The sequence below is a fragment of the Poecilia reticulata genome, linkage group LG19 (assembly GCF_000633615.1).
Source record: "Poecilia reticulata strain Guanapo linkage group LG19, Guppy_female_1.0+MT, whole genome shotgun sequence".
NCBI classification, from domain to species: Eukaryota; Metazoa; Chordata; class Actinopteri; order Cyprinodontiformes; family Poeciliidae; genus Poecilia; species Poecilia reticulata.
The window spans coordinates 25,151,002-25,175,411 of NC_024349.1; the positions used below are offsets into that span (position 1 = coordinate 25,151,002).

A 24,410-nucleotide genomic window follows, 5' to 3' on the forward strand; every position below is an offset into this window, starting at 1 on the left:
GTCTCCTGTCCTAACATAGCATGAACCTCACTTTTTTTGCCACACATTTATTTAGAAAGAAATCCAACTGGCAGAGGAGGACATGGAACCAAGGAGCCTCGTAGCAGAGTTGTAGTCTAGACCACCGAACCCAAGACCAAATCAAAACCAGCACCCCGCGCTACATGACAATAACATTTAGTGCACCTATCAAAATTGCTTCTCAAATTGATCTGAAAGATTCACTTTCCCATAAAAACACCTAGATATTAAATAGTTAGAGCTGAAATAAATTTAACCAGTGACAATTCAAACTCTTCTTCATTCTGTTTTGYTTTCATCTCTGTGCCACAATACACAGAGGTCTCCTGCCATCACTAAAAAAATAACGCCCTGTGCAGTTGCCCATATTGCCAATGTCAAGAAATAATAATTGTCTGCACCATTAAACATAGCAATTAACAACGCTCAACTATGAACACTGTCCAAGGCCCAATAAGCAAGAAGTAACCAAGCAGGAGGAGCACCGTGACTGTTCTCATCCTCCCTCCTGCTGCAACGTCTGCCACCATGACAGGTGACGAAAACAAAGAGCAATGAGCATGCTGTGCGTTCTTACGTTCTTGTTTTATTTATTCACCAATTAAATATAAAGATATTTTCATGAAATAAAATAGCTACTGCAGTGTACGCAGAGCATTACAAGAATAAAGAACGGCTCTCACTGAGGCTTCAGTCCTATAGGACTTGGTCAAGATCCGTCCAGAAGAATCGGATCGTTGAATGTCATATTATTATATTGCACTTTGGTACCAGCGTTGTCCCATATATGCAACACCTCAGTTAACATCTCCACACAGTAATTCAGCGCATGAGTGACAACTGTTTTTCATCGCAGATGCAACATGTGTCTCTGTACAGCTAGCTTTGCTAGCATCACGTCCACAGATCTTACCTTTMTTTAAGCTTTCCTTCCAAGTGACGCTAAAAGTTGGACGAAGTCCCACCGTCTGTGAAAGCGAAGCGCTGCTGATTTTACATGTCGCCATATATTATGATTTCTGCAGCTATTATCGATTAGACAGACATCTTCTCCCGCTCAGAGGAAACCACTGCGCATGTCTGGAGCTCCGCGTGCGAGTAAAGGTGGAGCCGATGGGTGACAACAGACACGTAAATCACGTTATTGCTCGGATTTTACGGCGCCACCTTAAATCCCTGAACTCCACATTTTAACGGACAAAAAGCGCAACGAGACTTGGATGTAACGAGTAACGAGACAGTTTGTAGAAATGTAGTGAAGTAGAAAGTACAGATACTTACTGTAAAATGTAGTGGAGTAAAAGTAGAAAGTACCCATTATTAAATCTACTTAAGTAAAGTACAGATACAYGAAAACTGTACTTAAGTACAGTAACGACGTATTTGTACTTCGTTACTTCCCACCACTGGGTATCAATGTATTTTGATGGTATCAAAATACTTTAATACTGAACAAGGTCAAAGAAAAGCCATTATTTTTCTGTTTCTCGTATGTTGATAACCTATCAGGCATCCAGTTAAAATTTGAGCCAATAATTTCCTGAGTCCCAAATATTTTGTGCATAATTAAGAAGAATTAAATATCTTTATCTTTGTAAATTTTCTCTGTAATTTACAGATACTTTACACGTCAAAACATCTACTCGGCATGTTTCAGGTACACTCAGAAACATGTAGAACTTTTTCCTTTTTTTATTAATTTCTTTATCCTTACGTGACATTAAACTGCATTTCAGCATGACATGTTCATGAAATTACAACATGCAAATGCTCATAAAGGCCCACATTCCAGGACATCTCTGCTTTAAAGTTAGGCAATGCTGCACCCATGTAATAAGTGGTTAACCTTTGTGTAACTCTGTACGTTTTTGCTTCAATTATGAATTTTAAAAGCATTTTTTTCTGCATTATGCATCTTCAGGAGGTACTCTAGTGAGTCTGGGACGTGTTCCCAGCAGGACTGAAGACTAAATGCATCCCAGGATTCCCCGGTGAGAGAGTGGGCTAGACTGACCCCCTCCTCAGAGGGAACCATCGTTCTGTCTCTGCTCTGAGTAATGGGACTTCTCTCTGTAGCTTGTTGTCCTGGTTGCTCATTTTGCGAAAGAAATATGTGCTTTTCTTGAAAATTTTGCCTCAAAAAAAGTGATTGAAAGGGCAGAAGGCGTCTTACCTGAATAACAGCGGCCCAGTTTGTGTGTCAGTGCTCTGTCAGTATCGTACAGTGTTTAAGGCAGACGATGTTTTCGGTCACTAGAGGGCAGTACGCTGCATGCAGCACCTTAAAATGTTGGAGGCCTGCTGCACAAAATGACAAATGGTCTTTCTTGTAGGTTAGGAATAAAAATCTAAGTTTGGGAAATATTTGCTTATACTCGGTTTGACCAGAACCTTTGACCTATGTGTAAAATACATGTGGTGAAAAACTGTCACTGTACATCACTCTAAAAAATGTTTCATCTGTTGTACTACTTTTTGCATGAGTACAAAAAAGAAATCTGCCCAGACTGAGCAGGGTTTGGTCAGCTGCCTGTGACAGCATGATGGGGGGGCGGAGCTTTGGTTGTGGCTCAACCGGTCTGCCACACACAAATATGTCATTAGAATTTCTGGAGCTGGTCGCCTGATAATCAAGGAATTTTTTTAAACATCCAACTTGTAGGGCTGTAATTCCAAGTAGTTCCTTTCAGCTTATGAGTTTTAAAAAATCCCTCATTTGTGTTTAGACACTAAAGCTGGGTCCAGATAAAATATGATGTAACAAGGAGCTGCTATAGTGGCAGAGTTTAAGTTTGAAAGCTGAAAGACTTGTTCTGTGTGTGTTTGGGCAGGATAGGTAGTAATGACTATGAGGAAGTTACACAGGAAATCAGAAAAACCTGAACACCAAACAGGAGAAACAACTGCTTCTCTCCTCCCACAATGGTCAGACAACAGTAACAATTCAGCTACTCATGCATAGTAAGTAGCAGGTGCCCTGTCAGACCTGACGGAATACAGGAGAAGAAGAGGTCGACTTCAGCAGGGTGAGTACTACCTGGAACATTCCCATTTATGTTCATGAGCTTGAACAGGTGAGGTTTACTCTTGGATTTTTCTGTTTTCAGGAGATTAGGAGTCAAATTTGGGTCGTTTGATACTAAAAGAGGAAAAACCATGAGCTACGCTGATTGGATGTCGCAGCTGCCAGCTGAGCTTCACACCATCCCTCTGTTTAAACTGGCCATACCAGGTCGGAAACTCCGGTTCTGTCACGGTGCAAAGAACGTAATCATGATGAAAGAATGTAGTTTTGTTTTCTTTACCAGAATCTAAGCTAGAGTAGCCCCGCTCTAGAAGTTTACAGTGCCTTAAAAATGGAAATCAATTGAATTAATCTTGTAAACAGTCTCCATCACTTTGCCAAAATACTCACAAGCCTTGAACTTTTTCGTGTTTTGTTACTTTTCAACAGCGGGTCAATGAAGCGGGTCAACGTTAATGGAGAGAGATGGTCTCTGTTGGAGTAGGGGTGTCCAAAGTGTAACCAGAGGTCTATTTGTGATCCCTTGGGGATTTTGCACGACCCCCAAGTGCAACTATTCAATGAGTGCAATTACACTCATAAATCCTCTATTGCTGTTGTGTGCATTTGAGAAATGGAATCAGGTTTAACACGCTACACCACACCAATCAGTTCATGATTTACCAAAAACAAAGTTTGTTTTCTGGAGTTTCCGAGAAAGTTATTGGGAAATTAACTTATCTTGTAAAAAAAAAAAAACATTGGTGTTCTGTGATTTTTTTTTTACATTTTTTTTTTACATCAAGTAGAACCAGAAATATCCAGTGAGTTTTCCCCCCAAGCTATAGTAAATTCAACATTTTAGAAAACCACATTTGAATACGAGTGGTAATTTGTAGATAACTATAACCCAGAGAAGTGGTTTTCTCCATGATCTTTCTTTTGTCATCCCTAGGAAGCCATGACTCGATGAGTTATGACCTGGACATCGACTCTAGAATCATCGAGCCTGAGAGACTGAGGAGGTTTAGCAGAATCTACTGCCTGCGTAAAATTATCCACACTTGGGCAGCCACGCAGGTAAGGAGCGTTTTAACAGCAAATGTATTTCTGAGAGAGATGGAAAAGGGGTTTGAATTGCCAGGTCTTTTAATCACAGGAGGTGTGCATAACTGAGCAGCTGAATGCCGGAGCTCGCTACTTTGACCTTAGGATTGCCCGCAAGCCAAATGACACAAATCCCACCAGGCTTTTCTTTCACCATGGCCTGTACACCAAAACTGATGTTGAGGTAAACATTAAATCTCTGAAGGGTAACCGTGGACCAAAGTGTAAAACCTTGACAAGTCATTGATGTTTCTTGGGGGTTTGTTAGCTCATTGTGTTAAATATAAGAACATTTAATTGAGTGTGGCTGTGTATTCCCTTCCCCAAACTCCTAATTTCAGACTGTACTCAGGGAAATAAACATGTGGGCAGAGAGTCATCCTAAAGAAATCATCATCCTATCTTTATCCCACTTTGAGGGGTTCGACAAAAAAATCTCCGAACAACTTCACAACCACCTCATCACCTTCATGAAAAATCTGTTTGGAAACAAACTCCTCCTGAGGACGGTAATGTTTTTGCTGACCATCTTTTGGTTATAAATCTCTCAAAAGTATTCCTTTTTAAGGGACAACAATAATGTGTCACCACAGAACTCTCCTACCCTGAAGAGCTGCTGGAGTCAAGGCAAAAACATAATAGTCTCATACGACAACATACAATTTATACAGCCTGTGTTATGGAGAAAAATAATTTATTACTATGGCAACAGCATGGACCGTGGCGTAATTACAACCAAACTCTGTCAGGCTTTGGAAAAGGAGAAATCCTTCACGTGTGAGTATTCCTCGTTTCTACAACCATTTGTTGGCTTAGTTCCCTTTTGGTGACAACAACTTGTGTCTTTACGCTGCGTTCCGTGCCTCGGAATACATCTGTGACCCTTTCTGTCCAGATTTCTTTGTCTGTGGCTTGAATCCAACCCTACCACATGACACCAGAATCCTCAGGTACATCCTTCGCATTTGTGACAACTTCACCAACGTTGTGCGAAGGGGTCTGCCAAAGTTGCTGCGGTGGGTGAACCAGCAATACGACAAGACGCCAATGAACATCGTCGCCTCAGACGTGGTGACTCGAGATGATTTCGTCGCAACGATTGTGAAGCTCAACTTGAAACGGGCGAAAGGACGATGAAAACGTGTCTACCTCTTTGTTTATTTTTGTTAAAGATTGATTTTTATATTTATCAAGAAGACTTAAAAAGTCACTTGATGCTTTACTTGTTCCTACGCATTTTGTTTCTATTCTTGAGCAACATAAATGCAGCAAACCTTTAAGTAAATTGGCCTCAGAAAGCAAAATTTAAGTTTAACAAGGTTTATGCGCAATTTTCATGTAATTTCCATAATTATCCTGATTCTATTTCCTTTTTAAAATATTTGTCAGTTCTGAGAAAATTAAAAACATTTATTTTCAATACAAACAGTTTACATGAGATTTGTTGACATTTCTACAGCTTGAATGTGACACCAGTAAAAAGGAAGGAGAGAAATGGAGGAAGAGAAGCAAAGATGGAAGGAACACAGTGAGGTGTGACTCGGAAGAAATGAGAGAGAGAAGAAAGTGAGGCAGTAAGCAAAAAAGGAAAGGCATAAAGAAAAGACACACAGAAGGAAGAAAAGCCACAGGGAATGAAAGAAAAACAAAGAAATGATACGAGAAAGGAATAGAAATAGGACATAAGGAAGAAAGAGGAAATGGGCAGAAAAGAGTTTTAAGAGGACGGACAGAAGGAAGGGAAGAAATGGCACAAGGTGGGGATATTAGTACATAAAAGCATGACAGATGGAAGGACAAGGGAAGAAAAAGAAAGGACAGACACAAAGAATGGACGGAAGGAGAAGGAAGAACGAGAGGAAAAAAACAAGCTAGGCAATGTAATGGAAATTGAAATATTTTTAAAAACTTCTAATCTTTCTGTCTACTTTGCCAAACTTTGAAAACTCTGAAACCAAGTTCAATGCTTCGTGTGAACTTAATTTTTTTGGCCTGGAGCGCTATCTTGTGTCGAATGAGGAGAATGCAGCAAGAGAGTGTCTCCCATGCATGGGAGTGTAGGCTGTTGTATGTCAATAAAGCAGCTAACGCTAGCGCGCTAAAGTAATGCACTTAGTGGATTAGGATGTTGAGACAGGCATGGCGTTGGTCGGCGTTTAGAGACACTCGTGCGGGGACCGCACGCTCCGCGGCTGCGTCCTTTCTGGCAGCTGACGGTCCGCGGCGGAGCTCAGCTGGTCCCACGAGGGGTTTCGAAGACATTCCCCATTCACTGAGAGGCAGGTCACAGCTACTCCAACAACCACAGTCGGTGTCGGCCAGCTACCTCAGGTAGGCGAGCTCAGAGTAATTAAATAACCTTCCTGTCAACTGATAATGAGAGGAAGGAGCGCTCGATATTTTACAGTGCGTCATTGTCATTTTGTTCCTTGTGGAATCATAACAGTGGAGAGTTAGCGATACTTGAAATTCCATGTCGAAAACAGGTATTTAACATGACCAAAACATTAGCTTTTGTCAAGAGGAGTACACTGCTGAACAAAGACAATTAATTCAAGTTAAAAGACCCTTTCCTTAAATTCGGCATAGATAAAAATGTTACAGCACTTATCTTCAGTAGCACGCGTTAGCTTTTGTTACTGGTTACCATGAGAACGTCCAGACGTGTCTTCGCTAACACTGAGAATTAGCTATGCCGGTGCGGTTCGCGTGTCAGAAATTCGTATATTCATTTATTTTGTAATGTAAATATTTCGGCCGACAGGAGGGAATAGACTTAATCTGTCGTAAGGTGTACGCTCATACTTACACGAGGAGGAATATACATATGCAAGCCCAGTTATATTAAACTGTAAAACAATTAAATGGAGTTCGATAGATAGTTCGCTTACCTAGTACTGCGCAAATGTGAAATGGGTTTTATCTTGATATGATTTAGCTCATATCGACACCTATAGCTGTTAACGCACTGTGAATATAATTGCTTTATTAGATTATACATTCTGTAGAAACGTGGTGGTAGTGGAGTGGTGTGGAGCTTTGTTTCAGGTACTGGACGAATTGTTTAAATTGGGAAAACCATGAATTTAACATGCTAGGAAAAAATTATAAAAAAAAACAATGTCCAGTCATGAGATTTTTTAAGCGCACTAGGGTTACAAAGTGATGTAAAGCGCTCCAGGAAGCCCTCTTTCTCAAATGTGCCTGCTTAAAAACCGTTCTGCAATAAAATTGATCCAAAATTCCTCAATGCAATTTAAAAGTATCATTGCCAATTATCGCAAACACTTGAAGGCAGCTGTTGCAGCCAACATAGGTGTATAAATTTAAATAAATTTAATTTGTACCCACTGCTGCAGCAGTCGGTCTGGCAACAAAACTGAAAAGGCCTCTGACTGAAGGCTCTGACTGTCTCATTGAGCGGCACAATTCTAGAATGAATGTATAGCTTAAGGCTGAATCGATTAATCTAATTCATCTTGATTAATTGATTATTGCAATAATTGTCAACTAATTTAGTAATCAATTACTAAATTAGCTCTAAAAATGGCCATTTGCCAGTTTTAGAGCAAATGGCAAATTTGAAATCTCACACAGTGAGAGCAGTGATTAAGCCAAAACTCAAACTGTAAAAGATGTCTCCCATTAAGCACCGTTTGCAATTCAGTTGGCTGCAGCCCTGATAGTAACCCCAGTTAACAGTGTGTCCGCTTTACATTTTCCGCTTATACATGTCAAAGTAATACACAGTAGCACCAAGTTTGTTTATTGAAATAAAGACAAAACTACTAGTTGTTGTAGTGGCTGTATTGTTGCTGTGCCTTCAGTCCGTCTGTGTTCCTGAGCATGGCATCAGGGAGTAGCAATCCACCATCACCGCATCCCAAACACACAAACCGGTTGGCCAATGAGCGGTCGCCATACCTGTTACAACATGCACACAACCCCGTCGACTGGTGAGGCCTTTTAAACCTGACAGTTATTCATCTTAATAAATTTGTATGTTGAAATGTGATTTTGTTTGTTTTGACTGTTTTTGCAGGTATCCATGGGGACATGAGGCGTTTGAAAAGGCAAAAAAGGAAGACAAACCCATCTTCTTATCAGGTAAGATGTTCAAGTCAACATTATTATTATTACTTAAACCCAGATGATTGGATTTATTTTATTTCAGTCAGCTCAGATCGGATAATCTCAAAAGAAAAAAAAAATTTATCAGTTGGGATCATTCATGGAATAATATTGAGACTTTAATTCAATTCAATTTCATCTGGATAGTGCCAATTCACAACAAATTTCAATTGATTTCAATTTAATCATAAATACAAACATTCCAGTTATCAAACTGAACAGTAAAATTCTGTCAATTAATTATTCAAAGTAGCTAACAGGCTCTGATTTTGTAAGATTAAGACAATATATAACCTTCACACCACTTATCAAAAGATTTACATTGAAGTGACAAAATGCCTCTTCTCAGCACTCTATTTGCTAAAGTTATGCCTAATGATTCTCTATGATCGTCTCCAACCACCAGTGGGCTATTCAACGTGCCATTGGTGTCACGTTATGGAGAGGGAGTCTTTCAAAGATGAGGAGATTGGAAAAATCCTCAGTGACAACTTTGTCTGCATCAAACTGGACAGAGAAGAGAGACCCGACGTGGACAAGGTCTACATGACCTTTGTGCAGGTTTGTGTGTTTCTTGTTAGACTTTTTTTCTCAACAAAGGCTGTTTTTTGTCCTGCATTTGGTTGTTTTATTCATTTATTTTCTTGCCAGGCAACAAGTGGGGGTGGAGGCTGGCCCATGAGTGTGTGGTTAACTCCCGACCTTCGACCTTTTATCGGAGGTACTTACTTCCCCCCGAGGGACCAAGGAAGAAGACCAGGCTTCAAGACAGTTCTGATGAGAATCATTGAACAGGTAGAAACACTAGATAATTAAACCGAACATATTAAGAAGTGACTTAAATATTAGCCGTGCACCAATAGATTGGTCCTATTTCCTGAATTTTGGGAGAACAGGCCACACTTGTATGACAAACGGGTCTTATCTGCCTCTGCAAATGTCTGAAAATCTGCCGCTGTCCCCTTTTGCTCTGCTGTGAGCAGGCAGACCAGCCCACCAAGTCACAGTTAACAATAGTCACTCAATTGCTGCCAACTTAGCAACTTTGTCTCTATATCCAGCGACTTTTCAGAAAAAGAAAATCAATATCAGCTAAAGTCAGAATCAACAGGTCAGGCTCTTTAAAGATTGGTGATGGGCCAGAAGACAATCGGTGCTTCGCTATTTGTAGACATGTTGCTTGTCATTGTTTGCATCCAGATATTTTGTGCATGCGCACAACGCTGGAGGGCAAAAAGACTACTCTTTTACATGCCATCTATAGCTGCGTTGCTGCGGTACAACAGTTCCATTAGCAAAATGAAACCTGGATATGAAGGTGTTATTAATTCAGTGATGTGCGCCACAACAAAAGGAAAATAACGCTGAAAAACCGTTGAAGAATAACCTAACCACTCTTATTCTTCTCTTTTCCTTACTGTCTGTGGCAGCTATGCTACACACAGACTCGTTGCTGTGGCAGCTGACAACAGCTCCACTAATGTATCAGGATTAAACACCAAAAAACACAAACATTTCCCACACAAAGAACAGAACACCTGCTGTACTAATGATCTGACAGAGTGTGTGTGGGTTCCCTTTAACTGAACTGGAACACACCAAATTCTGCAGCACATCTACATGTTAAGGTTGTCAAAGTCAAGCTAGCGTAACTGGCCTACTTCCCGCACCATCGCTGTATTTTTAAAAAATTAGAACATTTTTCTAACATGTGAAATGTGATGCTCTTGAACCTTACCTAGATGTCATAGTTTTGGCAATTAGTAGCTAAGCACTGCATCCCTTTTTCTTTGATACGTCACGCTCACATTTAAGATTTAGCGCATTATGTTGACAATTTGACAGTTAAAACCAATTGCAGTCATTGTTATTGCCCTCCAGCAGGGAGCTGGGGGCAGGATCTTGCACGTGTGACGTCACGTTGCAATGTGTTAATTTAAAGACTCTGAAAAGTGGCTTCCTCTCTGCAGTGGCAGAACAACCGAGCGACTTTAGAGTCCAGTGGTGAGAAGATAATCGACGCTCTAAAGAAAGGCACAACCATCACTGCGAACCCAGGAGAAAGCCCTCCCTTGGCCCCAGACGTTGCTAACCGCTGCTTTCAGCAGCTGGTCCACTCCTATGAGGAAGAGTACGGAGGCTTTAAAGACGCTCCCAAGTTCCCCTCTCCAGGTAGACTCACCTGGAGCCAGAGTGCTCATCTGCAACTCTCTGGTTTCCATTTGTCTTGATGGTTTAGCATAAATGGCTAAAGGAAATGGCAGCTCTTCCCATGCTCTGTTCTGTTTGCACCATAGTTCAGATTGGCTTCACAGATGTACACCAGCTGGATGAGAACTCATGTGAGCTGGTCTTTCTGTCCCTCTACAGTGAATCTGATGTTCCTCATGTCTTATTGGTCCATGAATTGCTCCACCTCAGAGGGTGTCGAGGCCCTCCAGATGGCCTTGCACACACTCCGAATGATGGCACTGGGAGGCATCCACGACCACATTGCACAGGTTCGTATCCATGCTGGGAACGTAGGAAACTATTCATGCATAAATGTTTGCAAATTTATCAAGCTAATATTGTGTCTTCTGTATAAAATCAGTCATGTTATTGCTGTAAAGCCTAACTATCTGGTTATTGCAGTATCAGACAGCAGGCTGGATATAAGAAAGAGCAAATTAACTCTGTGGTAAAATTTGCTAAGGACCAAATGGTAAAAGTGTGTTTTATGCTGTTATGTAATGAATGGGATATTTTAGTTGTGAGCAGAATTCAGTTTTTTTTTCAATCACAGATTCATAAGAAATGCCACCTCAAGGCACTGTACATTACAAACTGATCCAATTCCTATCCAGTTGTATATGAACGCATTTTGGGTCTAATTTAACCTCAAACAAATTAAAGTCATTTCAATACAACCTAATCATTTAGTTCAGTTGGAACCTGATTACCAGGTTCATCCATCCAATCAGAAAACCGCACAATTAATGTCAGTTAAGTTTATTTATGCCAACTGCTAAAAAAAAAAAAAGATTAACTACCTTTGGAAACTCAACCATTTGCATGTCCTTCCTTACTTGGATTTGTTTTGTGTACATCTAGTAAATATGTGTAAAAAGCCTTAAAATAGAATTTTTTAAAAAATTGCAGCCACATTGTTTTGTGTCAAAAGGTTTAGAAGAAAATCCTACCTTTATTTGAGTACTGTGCACAGCCCCAATTTACTACATTTTCTTGTAATCCTATAAAACCCTCTCAATCTGACCAGAGCACACAGCTCCAGTTAAAAGTCTCAGTTGAGTTCAGCAAACTCCATGTTCACAACTTTGATAGTAGAACATTTAGGGAGACCTAACTTCTAAAAGTTATGGGGATTCAGTGACCCCAAGATGCCACTCTGTGCTGCGGTTCTCCAACCAAGAGTTTACTGTAGATGTTTTTTTGTTGTTTTTTTTAACTTTAATTCCCCTTCTTCTCGGTGTGTTTTGTGGTGAGATAAATATTAGTCGTTAAAAGCCCAGTGAGACAGTTAGAGCCTCATTTTCTTAGTCATGCAGCACTGGTGTTTGCTGTATGTCTTTTCTAATGGTTTTCCTGGAAAGGACCTCATTCTGCGGCTGTTTTTCCAGGGTTTTCATCGTTACTCCACAGACTCTTCGTGGCACGTTCCTCACTTTGAGAAGATGCTGTATGACCAGGCTCAGCTGGCTGTGGCTTACATATCCGCTTTTCAGGTTTGGGTTTCTCTTCAGAATCAGCCTTATTGGCCAAGTCTGTGCATACAAACAAGGATTTTGACTTCAGTTTCACATGCTCACACTTTATAGACATTAAATGTAAACTTCATTAGAAGAGATAAAAACAAAGTAAATGTACTTACACTCATATTTTGCACAACATATATTATGGAAAAGTGCCTGTATGTGTATTTCTGTTTTGCAGTAAAGTAGCTGCCTACTCTTTCTGTAAGGTATCAATTGTGTTCGTCAGAGAAGCAACATGGGAGATGAAACTTTCTTGATTTTGCAAATGATGCTCGATAGCAGGGTTGGGCAACTCCAGGCCTGGAGGGCCGGTCTCCTGCAACTTTTAGATGTGTCTCTACTTCAACACACCTGAGTCAAATAATGAAGTCATTAGCAGGACTCTGGAGAACTTGACTGCACTGAGGAGGTGATTCAGCTACTGGATCCAGGTGACTTGGGCCAAGGAGTCATCTAAGAGTTGCAGGACACCGGCCCCTGAGGACCAGGATTGCCCACCCCTGCTATCGAGCATCATTTGCAAAATCTCTGCAGCGTTGACCTGAATGTAAAAACCCAAACGATTTGTGTCCAGGATGGCAGTGTCATACACCGTACCTTACAGTACACTGTACCAAGGTACTTTTTTCGTTGCAGTAGGAACAACAGTCTCTGCTAGACCTTCTTCCCAACAGTGTCTTTGTGTGACAATCACCACAGATCTAGAGAAAAGGTGGATCCTAAAAATGGTCAGTGAACTACAGCAGACAGAATGTTGAGGACGGTAAAGAAGTTACTCACTGGCTCTTTAATGAGCCAGACAGAAACCCCGAGTGTGAGACTTGGGTGAGCGTTTACCATTTCACAATTGATGGGGTTTTGCTGTGTTTTGTTTAGGATTGGGTAAAAACTAGTTGAATCTGAGTCTCAGAGTTTGTGGTATCTTCCTCAGAGTCTGGTGCACTGACCCGTTTATTTTTTGGTGTGTAGACTCAAACTAAATAACAAAGACCAACAGACACAAGCTGAAATACAGCCAGATGTACTTGCTGTGTTTAATGATGATATACAAGTAGCCTGAGCGCTCTTGTAAGATTCTGCTGGGAACATCCTGTTGATGAATCACAAGGCGATGCCGTTAGGGGTCGAACTCCGGTTGAATCATAGCCCTCATGCAGGTGTTTTCCATTCTTTTCCAGGTATCAGGTGAGCAGTTCTACGCAGACGTGGCTAAGGACATACTGCTGTACGTCTCCAGGGACCTGAGTGACAAGGTGAATCATCGACAGCTCGCCTGCTGCTGTCTTCTGTGTGAAAACTGTCTTAGTTGCTCCTGAGTACTGCTAGTATGTTCGTACGTCCCTTGGGGCCCTGGGTGGAACATTGCTGACAAATCCTGTTAAAGCCTCGCTCTCCTGTACAGTTCAACCTTTCTCCTCTTTGATTAATGAGGGGACAGTAGTGAACAGAGCATACAATTAAAACCATACTGTTATTGTTGAATTTTCTGAGATTTATGAAGTAATTATATTCTAATGAAGTACCATGCCCAGGGTAATTTTCTGTAGACTCTCTCCACTTTTTTGTGCGACTTGCTGTGTCTCTTCCTTTAGGGAGGCAGAGAGTCCCTGAGTTCTGCCAACTCTTACATTACATTACAACCAGAGAGCTTACATGGCTTTGTAGGTCTTTATATGGCAGTAATGTTGGTGCTTTCTTAGGCTTAGATTAAGACCATTGTTTCTTCGGCGGTCAGACATAAGATGTCGAGAAGTATTCTCACCCCTTGAACATTTCCAAATACAACTGCAAATCATTTTCTTCTGGGATTTTATGTGAGAGACCATCAGGAAGTGGTACTAATAAATTTTGAAAATTAGTTTGGGGCTTTGTAAAAGGCCCCAAGTACTAATTAAAATCAAGTCCTGTGACATTGACAAGTCACCCACTAGGTAAACAAAATATGCTGGATAATCTCAAGGTAACATTGGAAGAAAAACTATTAAAGACGGCAAAAGACTTGTAACATCACAAGTTTTGAATAAGTGCGTGACGTGATAATACTTTTACTTTTGTATTTGACCCAAAAGGAAGAAAGTTAAGCAGTAGAGGGCTAAGAACTCACCGTGAGGGAACTCCTAAAAGTATTGGTTTATGCATTGACAAAAAAATAACAAGAATTATAAACAATTATTGGGAAGCAAGTACAGCTACAGAAATAATTTATAYCTGCATATTTATGTCTTTAAAATCCAGTCATTGTCTTTATAGTGTTATTTATTTATGCTGCTTGTGACATTATCCAATCTGGTAAAAAAAATTATGAATTGTTAAATTTTAAAATGTAGTTTTTTCCCCAATATCTGACTGAATTTTTTTAAATATCTCGTCTTTAATTTTATAAAATTTATTAAGTGGGGAAAAACATCTGCTAGGAAATAATTAATTTGGTCAAAATCCCTGGTTGCAGGATTAGCGGTACTCCTTCAGTCAGTACTTGGAAGTATTTGTCATGCGTTGATGTGGTTTTATGTTTTGAAACCAACTTTTACTTTAATAACAGTTGCCACTGTTTAATGTGCCAACTGTGGCTAAGTAGAAGTTTCTAGAAACCTAGAAACCTTTTTCCAGGTATTTTGTCGTAACTGTTTTTTATGTGAAAATCTTTGTCCCCAGAACATTTCTGTCATGGTTGATTCCTCATAAGGTTTTGATGGATTTATTTATTTTAGCCCATCTTTGCCAATCGTGTTAGTAAATTGGCGCTGTTTGCACTGTTTTCCAGTCTGGAGGCTTCTACAGTGCAGAAGATGCTGACTCCGTCCCAGCACCAGGGGGGCTGGAGAAGCGAGAGGGGGCCTTCTGCGTGTGGACGGCCTCAGAAGTGCGGGAGCTCCTGCCTGACGTGGTAGAGGGCGCGGTTGGAGCCGCCACACTCGCAGACGTTTTTATGCACCACTACGGAGTCAAGGAGCAAGGCAACGTTGCAGCTGAGCAGGTCTGATTGTATTACTTTAATATTACGGCCGTATCTGCTTTTGATGGTTTCCGCTCGTCGACATGGGGTCAGTGTTGGTGAAGACGTTATGCTTTCTATTGCCAGGATCCACACGGGGAGCTGCAGGGGAAAAATGTGCTGATTGTCCGTTATTCAGCAGAGCTAACAGCTGCTCACTTTGGCATCACGGTTGAGAAATTCAACGAACTCATGACCTCAGCCAGAGGCAGAATGGCAGAAGTGAGGCAGATTCGCCCGCGACCCCACCTGGACACCAAGATGCTGGCTTCCTGGAATGGTAAAGTCCAAGTCTGACAAAGCAGTGAAAAGTAAAATCAGCAGATCTCAGATTTCTATACCTTATTTATTTTTTTATTGATTGTCGTATTACAACCAAAACCTTTAATGTATTTTATTAGGATTTCATGTTATCAGCACAAAGCAGTGCCTAAGTGTGAAGTGGAAGCAATCTTTTGTACTTTTTTTTCCAGTTATTCTTAAATAAAACCTGAAATATGTGGAAACTTAAGTTTCCTCTTCCACTGACCTCCTTTCGCTGCAGTTGCAACTATTAGCCTTTTCGGATATGAACGTTGGGGTATGTTTTTGCCTACCCAACTCAAAGATTGGATGGAAAAAATCCATTGACATCAACTTGCAAACACTGCAGTCCATCATCATGTTTATCACTGGGGATTGTCCATTCGGTGAAGGATTAATAGTGGAAAGCCGTGTCTTGTACGGTTTCCGTTTGTCATACATCCGTTGACATCTGTTTCCGTGATGTCATAACCCACATCACATCACAATCTAGTGACATACCCTAAAGTTTGCATTTGTGACGAGACAAACTATGATAAAGTTTTTCAAGATGGAGAAAAAGCGTATCAATTAAAACTGTTGTTTTTCTACGTTAACATGGCGCTAATTTTAACGCTCCTTTCCATTGTTTTGCCCATCATCTATAAAAATGCAGTTAATTACTAAGCACATGCATAAACAAACAGTCATGCTCACCCATAGGTTTGGGTTCCTTCACCGGATGTCTCCTGACGGTATGTTAGCGAGGTAATGAGGCCCTGCCATCCCGAGAACTTTCCAATTAGTCCCGAGCTTCTTCTTCTCCTCTCTAATGAACAAACTCCTCCATTAATCACCTGTCCGCCGCCGCCGCCGCACTTTGAAGACCGGGCTGTGCACCATTGGCTTTGATACTCTACATGAAAGAGGTGTGGAGGGGCGGAGGGAGGAAGGGAAGGATGTAGTGAAGGATGAGAGAACGTGGGGAAACTTCAAAGAGAGAAATAGGGGTTTGGGGGGCAGAAATAACTGCGCTGGGTCTTTTGGCGCGGGCTACACATTGGCACCTTGGCAAGGGAACGTGATGTTTTAACATGAGATGGAGTTATTTTGGAGCTAATCACCACCACGAGCATCGTTATTATCGCTTCCTCCCTTGCAGGCCTGATGCTGTCCGCCTTCGCTCGGGTTGGAGCCGTGCTGGGGAACGAGGTGCTGCTGGAGAGAGCGGTGCAAGCGGGAAACTTCCTGAAGGAGCACCTGTGGGACCCCCATCAGCAGAACATGCTCCGATCTTGTTACGGCGGAGACCAGATGGAGGTGCAACAGATGTAAGATGCAGTACTTTAGCTCAAAAATGGTATAATAAAAAGCACATTTCACCTTTTTATAAAAATATTTAAGTATTCCATCAAAAATATGTTTTTTATATTAAAACTGTAGAAAGCTATGAAATGTTCATGGTTTTTTTTTTACATGAAAACAGGCAACCATAATATCCGGGTAAATAAGTTTTCAGCCTTCATGGTCCCATGCAACCTGGTTATTGTAAAGCTGTGTTTTTATCCAGCAGCTCGGTTATTGGATTTTTCAGGCTGCATATTTTAACATAATTGGCCTTGTTTTAATTTCATTTTCAAAGCCTATCAAATAACTCTTGTTGCAGACTAAATTTCTTATGGCTGAGACAAGAATTTTTCTTTATACTCTTAATTAATGTCATTAATGTCATTCAGTAAGTGTATTAGGATGTTAATATTTTTAGTCTCAGAACACACCCTTAAAGTCAAGAATTGACTCTTTTGTTGATCCAACACAACAACTTCAGTTGGCCCTGTTCCGTTGGCCAGCAACTGTGCCCCAGTTACTGTGATTGAGTGAGTGTGAAATGCTATTGAATCAGCAGAAAAATGTGCCAAGAGTCCCACAACCTGCTCGATGGAACATAATCAATTTGAAACACATATGTGAACAAATACACACTTTGTGCCTAAACGCCCTGGCCTTGTTCCACGGCGCCCGTCTCATTCATTACCGTCCTGTTCAGAATGGTGTCGTCTTCGAAAGTGCTTACAGAGGCTCATTTCTCAGACCTGGTTCAGCTTCCATACGTACCGGGGCAGGTACGGGCCGCGAGCCCATTTACCAGAAGGAATGGTAGGGGCTGAGACTAACTGGGTTAATAGGATGTGGAGTTGGTGCTGTATGTTTTCTGGGGCTCCTTCCTGCCAACCGAAAATTGAATGCATTTACGTCTTTGAGGAGCAGAAGGAAGGTGGAGAGCAGTTTTACTTTGGGAATCAGCTGTTTTGTCACCAGTAATGTCATATGGAGCTGGTTTGCTAAATATGAATTAGTTCCCTATTAGCCTGGAATTGCCTTCCTACGCAATTCAATTTCTCCCGTCGAGGTGAATATCTTCAGTAGAATTTCAACTGGGCAAATCAGCAAACAGAAATAAAAGTTGTGAACGATGACTTTCTGTGCTAGTTTAAGGATTCCTGCCTGTAAGTTTAGAAACAACAGCGGAAGAAGTCAACAAAGGGCCCTGGCTCTTAAGACTGCGGGAGGGTTAAGACATTTTATTGCTAGCAAAGGTGTTCAGCTCCATGCTTCTCTCTTCACAGTGGGGTATAGTTGTTTACAACACACGCAAATTCTGGTAAGCTTCATAGCGTAGCTTCCTTTGCGATCCAGCTGGCGCATTACTTACATCATGTATAAACATAAGCGATTGGGTAAAATCAGATCCAATCGTTTAAACTTCAACCGCGTCTCGCTTGACGTACAGAGCTGCCACCTAGTGGTTGTACCTTCTACTATAAGCCGCCATCTTGTGAACAACTTCTAGTGTTGCTTCCACCTTTTGCTAGTAGCTGCATGCTTTTTATGAAAGCACTGAAGCCAGTTCAAACAAATTTGTTTCAAGTATTTTAATTAATATATTGCAACAACTGCTTGAAAATGTGAATATCAGTTCCCCCTCCCGAACATTTTCAACCTTGTCATACCCATCCTGATTCTTGCTGACTCCTTTTAACTCGACTGATGCCCCAACCGATTTCTTGTCTCACTGCAGCGTGACTTGATGGCTCTTTATGACCTCTCACAAGAATGCACTTCATCTCCTCCAAATCGCTTTTAGGTTTTCACCCTCTCCACCATCAGCCTCGCCTGACACAGCACTATCTGGCCACCTGTCACAGTCCGTCCTCCTGCACTCACTCATCTGGAGGTTGGCGCTGTGAGAACTGGAAGGACAGGGGACAGTGGAATAACAACAGTTTATTAAAAAGTGGTTACTCAGTGGTATCAGCGAGGAAAAAAGTACTTCAGAATTGGTATCAGCCGTACACAGTTGTTTTAGACATGGGAAAGAAGGGATTGACGACTCTAAAGAATTCGAAACAGAGATGTCCCGTTTGGTTTGTAGACGTGTTTCTTGACTAAATGGAATTTATGAGTTTGCTAAGCTCAGATATACTATTCATCAAAGTACGAAGGTTAATGGGAAAGTTCTATTAACTCGATAGATTTGTACAAGGAACTACCAAAACTTAAACCTGCCACATATTAGAGGAAAAACACCATCACTGTTCACTGTGAAGCCCAGCTTTCCATTGGCCAAGAAATTAGCTACTACTCCATAAACAATAAGCGCCCCACTGTTATCAACTTAGCGACTATGTCACAGCATCAGTCATAAAATAGTCGTTATCAGCCAAAATCGGAATCACCAAATCGGGCTTTTCAAAGATTGCCGCTTGGCTGGAAAACTGTAAACTGTGCATCCCTAAAACAAACAGTCAGCTCCTGGATTGGTCTTTCCAAAACGTTGTTGAAAATTTGTGGACTTAAAAGTTGTGTTTCTGTATAAATAAAACTACCAATTTAAATGAACTGTACCAATATCGCCCATCGGTACGATCGAATATTCAGCCGTAAAACAACCATGAGGATGAAGTGCAACTTCTTGAGAGTTTTAACCAAATATTTACAAGGGGGAAATGTATGTAAAATAAATGTCATCATGTGCATATAATTCTTGTCCAAAACGTTGCATAATCACTTCATCATTGACAAAAAAGGGTTTAAATAAATAATTAAAGGTCTCAAATTTTAATGGTATTCATTCCCTTGATGAGTGTGTATAACGTCTGATTTGGAGGTGTGCTAACTATTTCTAGCTCTGTCTTTTTATATATTGTAAATCACGTCTTTGGTTGACATATAAAAGTGTCTTTTTCTCCGTCCTACCTGAGAATGTATTCTGGTTTGCACAGTTACTGTATAAAATATGAAGTGTAAAAACAAAAACAAAAAAAGATCCTGAACTAGTTCACCAGTGGAGCTCATCACAGTGCTTTTCCACATTGCTCCAACGATAAATACTTAATGATTAATGTCCTCGTTTTGTCTTTTCCCTCTGTGCGTTGCCCAGATCCCCGCCTATCTGCGGCTTCCTGGACGACTATGCCTTTGTGGTTTGTGGCCTGCTGGACCTGTACGAGGCCACGTTCCAGACGGAGTGGCTGCGGTGGGCAGAGGAGCTGCAGGCCAGGCAGGACGCGCTGTTCTGGGACAACCAGGGCGGAGGTTACTTCTGCAGCGAGCCCAGCGACGCCGCGGTTCTGCTGCGACTGAAGGAGGGTGCGTGATGGCCTCGCTCATTATTTGCGTTAACGAGCAATTGAACAAGTCGGCCTTAATAAAAGTGGCTGACGTTCAGAGAGAACCGAAACATCAAACTTACCCTTTTACTGAAGAGCAGTCCAATCTAAACTCTCAGGATTTCCAAATATATCTTCATAAGAGCTGCATTTTTTATTTTTTTTTACGGATAGCTGAGATGTTTGATTTACACTATCTGACGAGTAGAAGAGGTGAGAGATATGGACAGAATTTTATCACAATGTTTTGTGGTATAAAAGTTATGATAAATAAAACAATAATTTTTTTAGGTAAGCGTATGACTGTAACTGCATATCACATTTAGAGCACCACAGACACATATTGCTCTAGATAAACATTCCTATTTTAAAAAGGCTTCTTCAGGATGCCAGTTACTTTAAGAAAAAGTATGATTAATATCACTGAACTACACACAGTAACTGCATTTTACCATATTTTTAAATTTACTGACATTTATTAATGCTCTCGTTGAACAAACTGGAGAAAATCTATCTAGCTTTTTCTTGTTTGTCGAGGGTAAGTGTAAATTTATCAACAGTTTGCTGGATAATGCTCATGTTAGCCACTGGTTCGCTTCTGTTGCCAACCCTTTGTATACTTCTGTCATCCTATACATCTTGAATTTTATTCATTATGGTCTTAAAAACGCTTAAAGTTGTGTTGGTGAAACTCGCATTAACCGTGTAGCAATGCTTGGTGCAGATCTTGTTGAAGATAAGCCAGCATCGTTGATTGGGGCTTGTCTTTCACCTCGATGTGTTTTTAACGTTTCATGAGGAGTGCTTGAAACTCTGCCTGCATCAGTTTTTCTGTAGGGGTTCGTAGCTTCAGGGGTGAAATAAAGAAAGGATTGATGGACAGGTGGATGATTAGAACTCCTGCTGCAGTGGACCTTTGTGCTTTCACCCAGTCTGTGGGATGGAGAGCGCCGAACACTGAATAAATTCAAGGTTTGAATCGCACAGGCACTGCAGATGTCTGCGCATCGCAATGGTTTGGCTAAAACAACCCTGATGAAAAGCAGCGGTTTGAACAGATGTCTGTATTATTGGAACAACAGACAATTTGACGGATTGTTTTTGTCAGAAACTCACTAATTTATTCGTCCATCATGAATCTGTTGCTTCCCCGCTGTTGCCCTTCGCCATATTGATCGTTTCAAGCTCAGAGGATCTGGAAGGCTTTACTGTAATATCCCTGCCACTTTCACTCATTTGCTACACTTCAAGAAAAGAGGCTGCCAGCAGGAGATGGATGGACTGATAGGTGACTTGATGAAGGATAAAAGATGGGAGGATTATTGAACTCCTCCGTCCGCCGTAAGAACACTAGAAACCGCCAGTCACTCACGGCGAACCTCTCTGCCATAAAAAGCCCCTACTACACTGATGCCCTGCCTCTCGAGCTGCTTTGATCACTAGAGCTGTCAAACTCGTCTCCAGTCTGTCTCTCAGTCCATCTGCTTCTGACAGATTGGAACAGCGCCGCAAAGTACAGCGGGAGTCTGAAATCAACTTCCTGACTCTGCTCCCGTCATCTCTCACTAACCTCCTTATTTTTTCTCTCTTAATTTGTGACTCCCCACATTCTTGACGTGATTTTGCAGCCTTTCAAATAAGAACGTATCTTTTGAATGTTGCGTGCCAGTAGGTGAAAGCTCAGATATGAATAAAAATGGCCGTAACCTTGATGTGCACTTCAGCCTGTCTACGAATGCTAGCAGGCAGCAGAGGCTGGCACCTTGTAAACATGCTATTGTTTACCTTTGATCAGTCGGGTCTAAGCTTCTGGTTTGGATCTAGTCATCTTCCGCATTCAAAATGTCTCAAATTGATTGTTTTCTCTGTTGTTTTTTTAAGGTACACTTGATTTGGTGCTTCTATATTTGTTGTCTTTTTCCAGGATCAAGTTATCGATAAAGATATTCCGTCTGTCATCTTCGAGTGCTGCTTTTGTTTTTGTGTTTCCCATCAGACGTACTCCAGGCTTAGTTCTTCTGTGTTTAGCCATCTTTCATTTATGAAATCATTGACATTCCAGTTTGTCATAAACTACAGATTTTTGTAATAAATTACCTGCTATTTTTTTCCGTCACACTTTAGATATGTGGTCAAGCGGGACGTTTGAATTCAGTACTGCGAACTGTGAATCTTTTGAGCTCATTAAGAGCCACTTCTCAGAGCAACGCTGGTAAAAACGTGATTAAAGGGTTAATAGAGGAGCCATGTTGTGATGACTTCCTGAAGGCGGAGTTTCAGAAAGAGCAGGAGTTTTTAAAGAGACGGAGACCCAATTTTAATGCATTGAATTATGAAATCTGATTTCTTTTAAGTCATATTTGATACATACAGCATTTTTATATAAACTTGAAGGTCTGATTGTGCTATGAAGTGGCTCTCTGTACCTGGAAAATACATAAAACTGCTCCTTTAACTTCTCTTCTGTTCGTGAATTTTTTTAGATTGGATTTTATAGATTTTATACTTTTTCAACTGTCTTATGTAATATAACCAAAAAAATCAGGACACACACTCTGTACAGACGTTGGATAATTAAAACAACTCTATTGTTCCAATACGAAGTCATTGATAAACATTCTGCTGCCGTTAACTTTGCGTTAATGGCAGTTAACGGCTGTTTGTACCTGGATGTGTCTTTTTCCTAGATCAGGTCATTGCTGCCATTAACTTTCTCTTACAAGTTTTTCTGACCCCCGTCTCCTGGTAAGCAGTACATATATCACACATGAATGCGTGTAAATATGTAAAAGTGTGCCCCGTTTGTATTTTATTGGAGCTGACATGAGAGTGGTTTCCCTTCTGAGGGGACTCACGGTGCCATTATGGCGTCTGCGCTGCGTCGGGTTGAAAGCCATTAGCGACACGGCATCGGACGCCTTTCCCAGCAGCGTAGCCTGTCAGCTGTAGACAGATTACCTCCAAGGCGCTGCCTCTGTACGTGTCTCAGCCTTTGCCAGACTCCCATGTGTATGTGTGTGTGTGTGTTTGTGTCGGAAGAGGAAGGTTAAAATCATCCACACTGTCTGTCCTGCTTTTATTTGAATTTATTTTCAGTTAGCTGAGTTTCCTGAGACTACAAACTGTTTCTGTCTCCTGAGGCAGCACTGCACTTTTCAGACATTCTCCCAGGTGAAAGAAATATATTACACACGCATCAAGTTAGAGTACACCAGGTTTAAAAAAAACAATCTGTTTCATGACTTTAAAACTTGATGAAAGTGTAGGCGGTGTTTTATTCAGCGACTATTCTTTGTCGATGCCAGCAACAATTCCCTCCACAACTCTCTCTCTCGGTGTGCGTTTGCGACCTCCTTTCGAATGGAGCTCCTTAAGAGAAGGAAAACGTGACATGTGGAAAGTGACACACTCGCCTACCAAACCCTGGTGTGTGTACTTGAAGGTTTGTTAGTCTTCCCCACCACGGGGCTCACAAAGAGCATACAGCTGGGTGAAATCACGCTCGTTCTGCAAGTCTCTCATGCGTCGGTGCGCACGTGTCTCTTTGTGATTTTTAATTCATGCTTGTCACAAAAACAACGGAATATGCGTTATGTAGTTACGTTCATGTGGCTTCGGCTGAATAATTCTGTCGGGTTACTGTTGCTATTTTTAGGTTGCGTCCAAGGTACGCAGTCAGACGTAAAAATGGCTTTGGATTCTGAAGCACTCAGAAACGCAGTCATTACTTTGAGATGTAGATGTGCTGAGAGGTCAAAGGTCATTTGTAAATTGTGCCCAAGCTCTAACCAGACCTTGGTGTCAGATGAGAACCAGTCACTTCACAGAGCACATCGATACCCCTTATAGCTGTGGGTTGAATGTGTGTTTAGGGGAGGATCGAACACAAAACACACTTTAAGGTTTTTATGATTATATGAAAACTTTGATCAGAGGGCAACAGAAAATGTCAGCAAAAATAACTTGTTTCTTTTCAGCAGTCATCCTTTTAGCTGTAATCAAGGATTCTATCAACAAAGTTTGGTGTAAGCTCTTACTTATCCAGGACTTGGTAATCCATACGTGGCAGTTGGACTTCATTCATTTTCTTATGCACCAAATAGCTGAAACGGTTTCTAGTGTTTCATCAAATATACAATTCTAATAAAAAACACAACAGAATCTGAATTTCCACTACAAGCTTAGTTGTAGTAGTTTCAAACTACATTTACATATTTACAGTATTGGTGGAGAAAAAGTTCCACATTTAGACAGATTTAGATCCACTGCAGTCGTCATGCCAGGGCACTTGATGGCACTGTGATTGTAGCATGTAGTGGAAATGTGCATGCACCTTTTGACCACCATCTTCCACCTCATTTGTTTTTATCAATTGATGGTTAGTTGATCAATAGAATCGATCAACTTTAGATTAATCAATAACTTGTATCACTTTCATTGGGACT

At 41.0% G+C, this 24,410-nt stretch overlaps 2 protein-coding genes across 5 annotated transcripts in view; both read left to right on the forward strand.

The window, feature by feature from the left end:
• Positions 1–1,980: 1,980 nt before the first annotated feature.
• LOC103482067 (PI-PLC X domain-containing protein 1-like) lies at positions 1,981–5,941 on the forward strand. Of its 2 annotated transcripts, XM_008437983.2 has the most exons (7): positions 1,981–3,047; positions 3,129–3,253; positions 3,981–4,105; positions 4,185–4,316; positions 4,474–4,641; positions 4,726–4,909; positions 5,028–5,941. In XM_008437983.2, exons 2-7 carry the CDS (start codon positions 3,178–3,180, stop codon positions 5,267–5,269), a joined length of 927 nt encoding a protein of 308 aa, XP_008436205.1. In that variant the 5' UTR covers positions 1,981–3,047; positions 3,129–3,177; the 3' UTR covers positions 5,270–5,941. The 2 variants fall into 2 exon arrangements, with proteins under 2 accessions (XP_008436205.1, XP_008436206.1); XM_008437984.2 differs by lacking the exon at positions 1,981–3,047 and having other exon boundaries at positions 3,161–3,253; positions 3,476–4,105; positions 5,028–5,940.
• Positions 5,942–6,154: 213 nt separating this feature from the next.
• spata20 (spermatogenesis associated 20) overlaps positions 6,155–24,410 on the forward strand; it is a 47,211-nt gene continuing 28,955 nt past the window's right edge. For 2 of the 3 annotated variants that reach the window (XR_001777663.1, XM_008437985.2), the window contains exons 1-13: positions 6,155–6,463; positions 7,960–8,088; positions 8,175–8,239; positions 8,670–8,824; positions 8,915–9,058; positions 10,234–10,435; positions 10,634–10,764; positions 11,884–11,988; positions 13,197–13,271; positions 14,783–14,995; positions 15,101–15,293; positions 16,458–16,626; positions 19,737–19,945. Coding sequence is in view for 1 of the 3 variants with exons in the window: in XM_008437985.2 (XP_008436207.1) it covers positions 6,258–6,463; positions 7,960–8,088; positions 8,175–8,239; positions 8,670–8,824; positions 8,915–9,058; positions 10,234–10,435; positions 10,634–10,764; positions 11,884–11,988; positions 13,197–13,271; positions 14,783–14,995; positions 15,101–15,293; positions 16,458–16,626; positions 19,737–19,945 (1,996 nt within the window). In the remaining 2 variants the exon portion in view is untranslated. Of the gene's footprint in view, positions 6,464–6,533; positions 6,619–7,959; positions 8,089–8,174; positions 8,240–8,669; positions 8,825–8,914; positions 9,059–10,233; positions 10,436–10,633; positions 10,765–11,883; positions 11,989–13,196; positions 13,272–14,782; positions 14,996–15,100; positions 15,294–16,457; positions 16,627–19,736; positions 19,946–24,410 lie in introns of those variants that run through there. The other variant, XR_001777664.1, reaches the window with a different exon arrangement.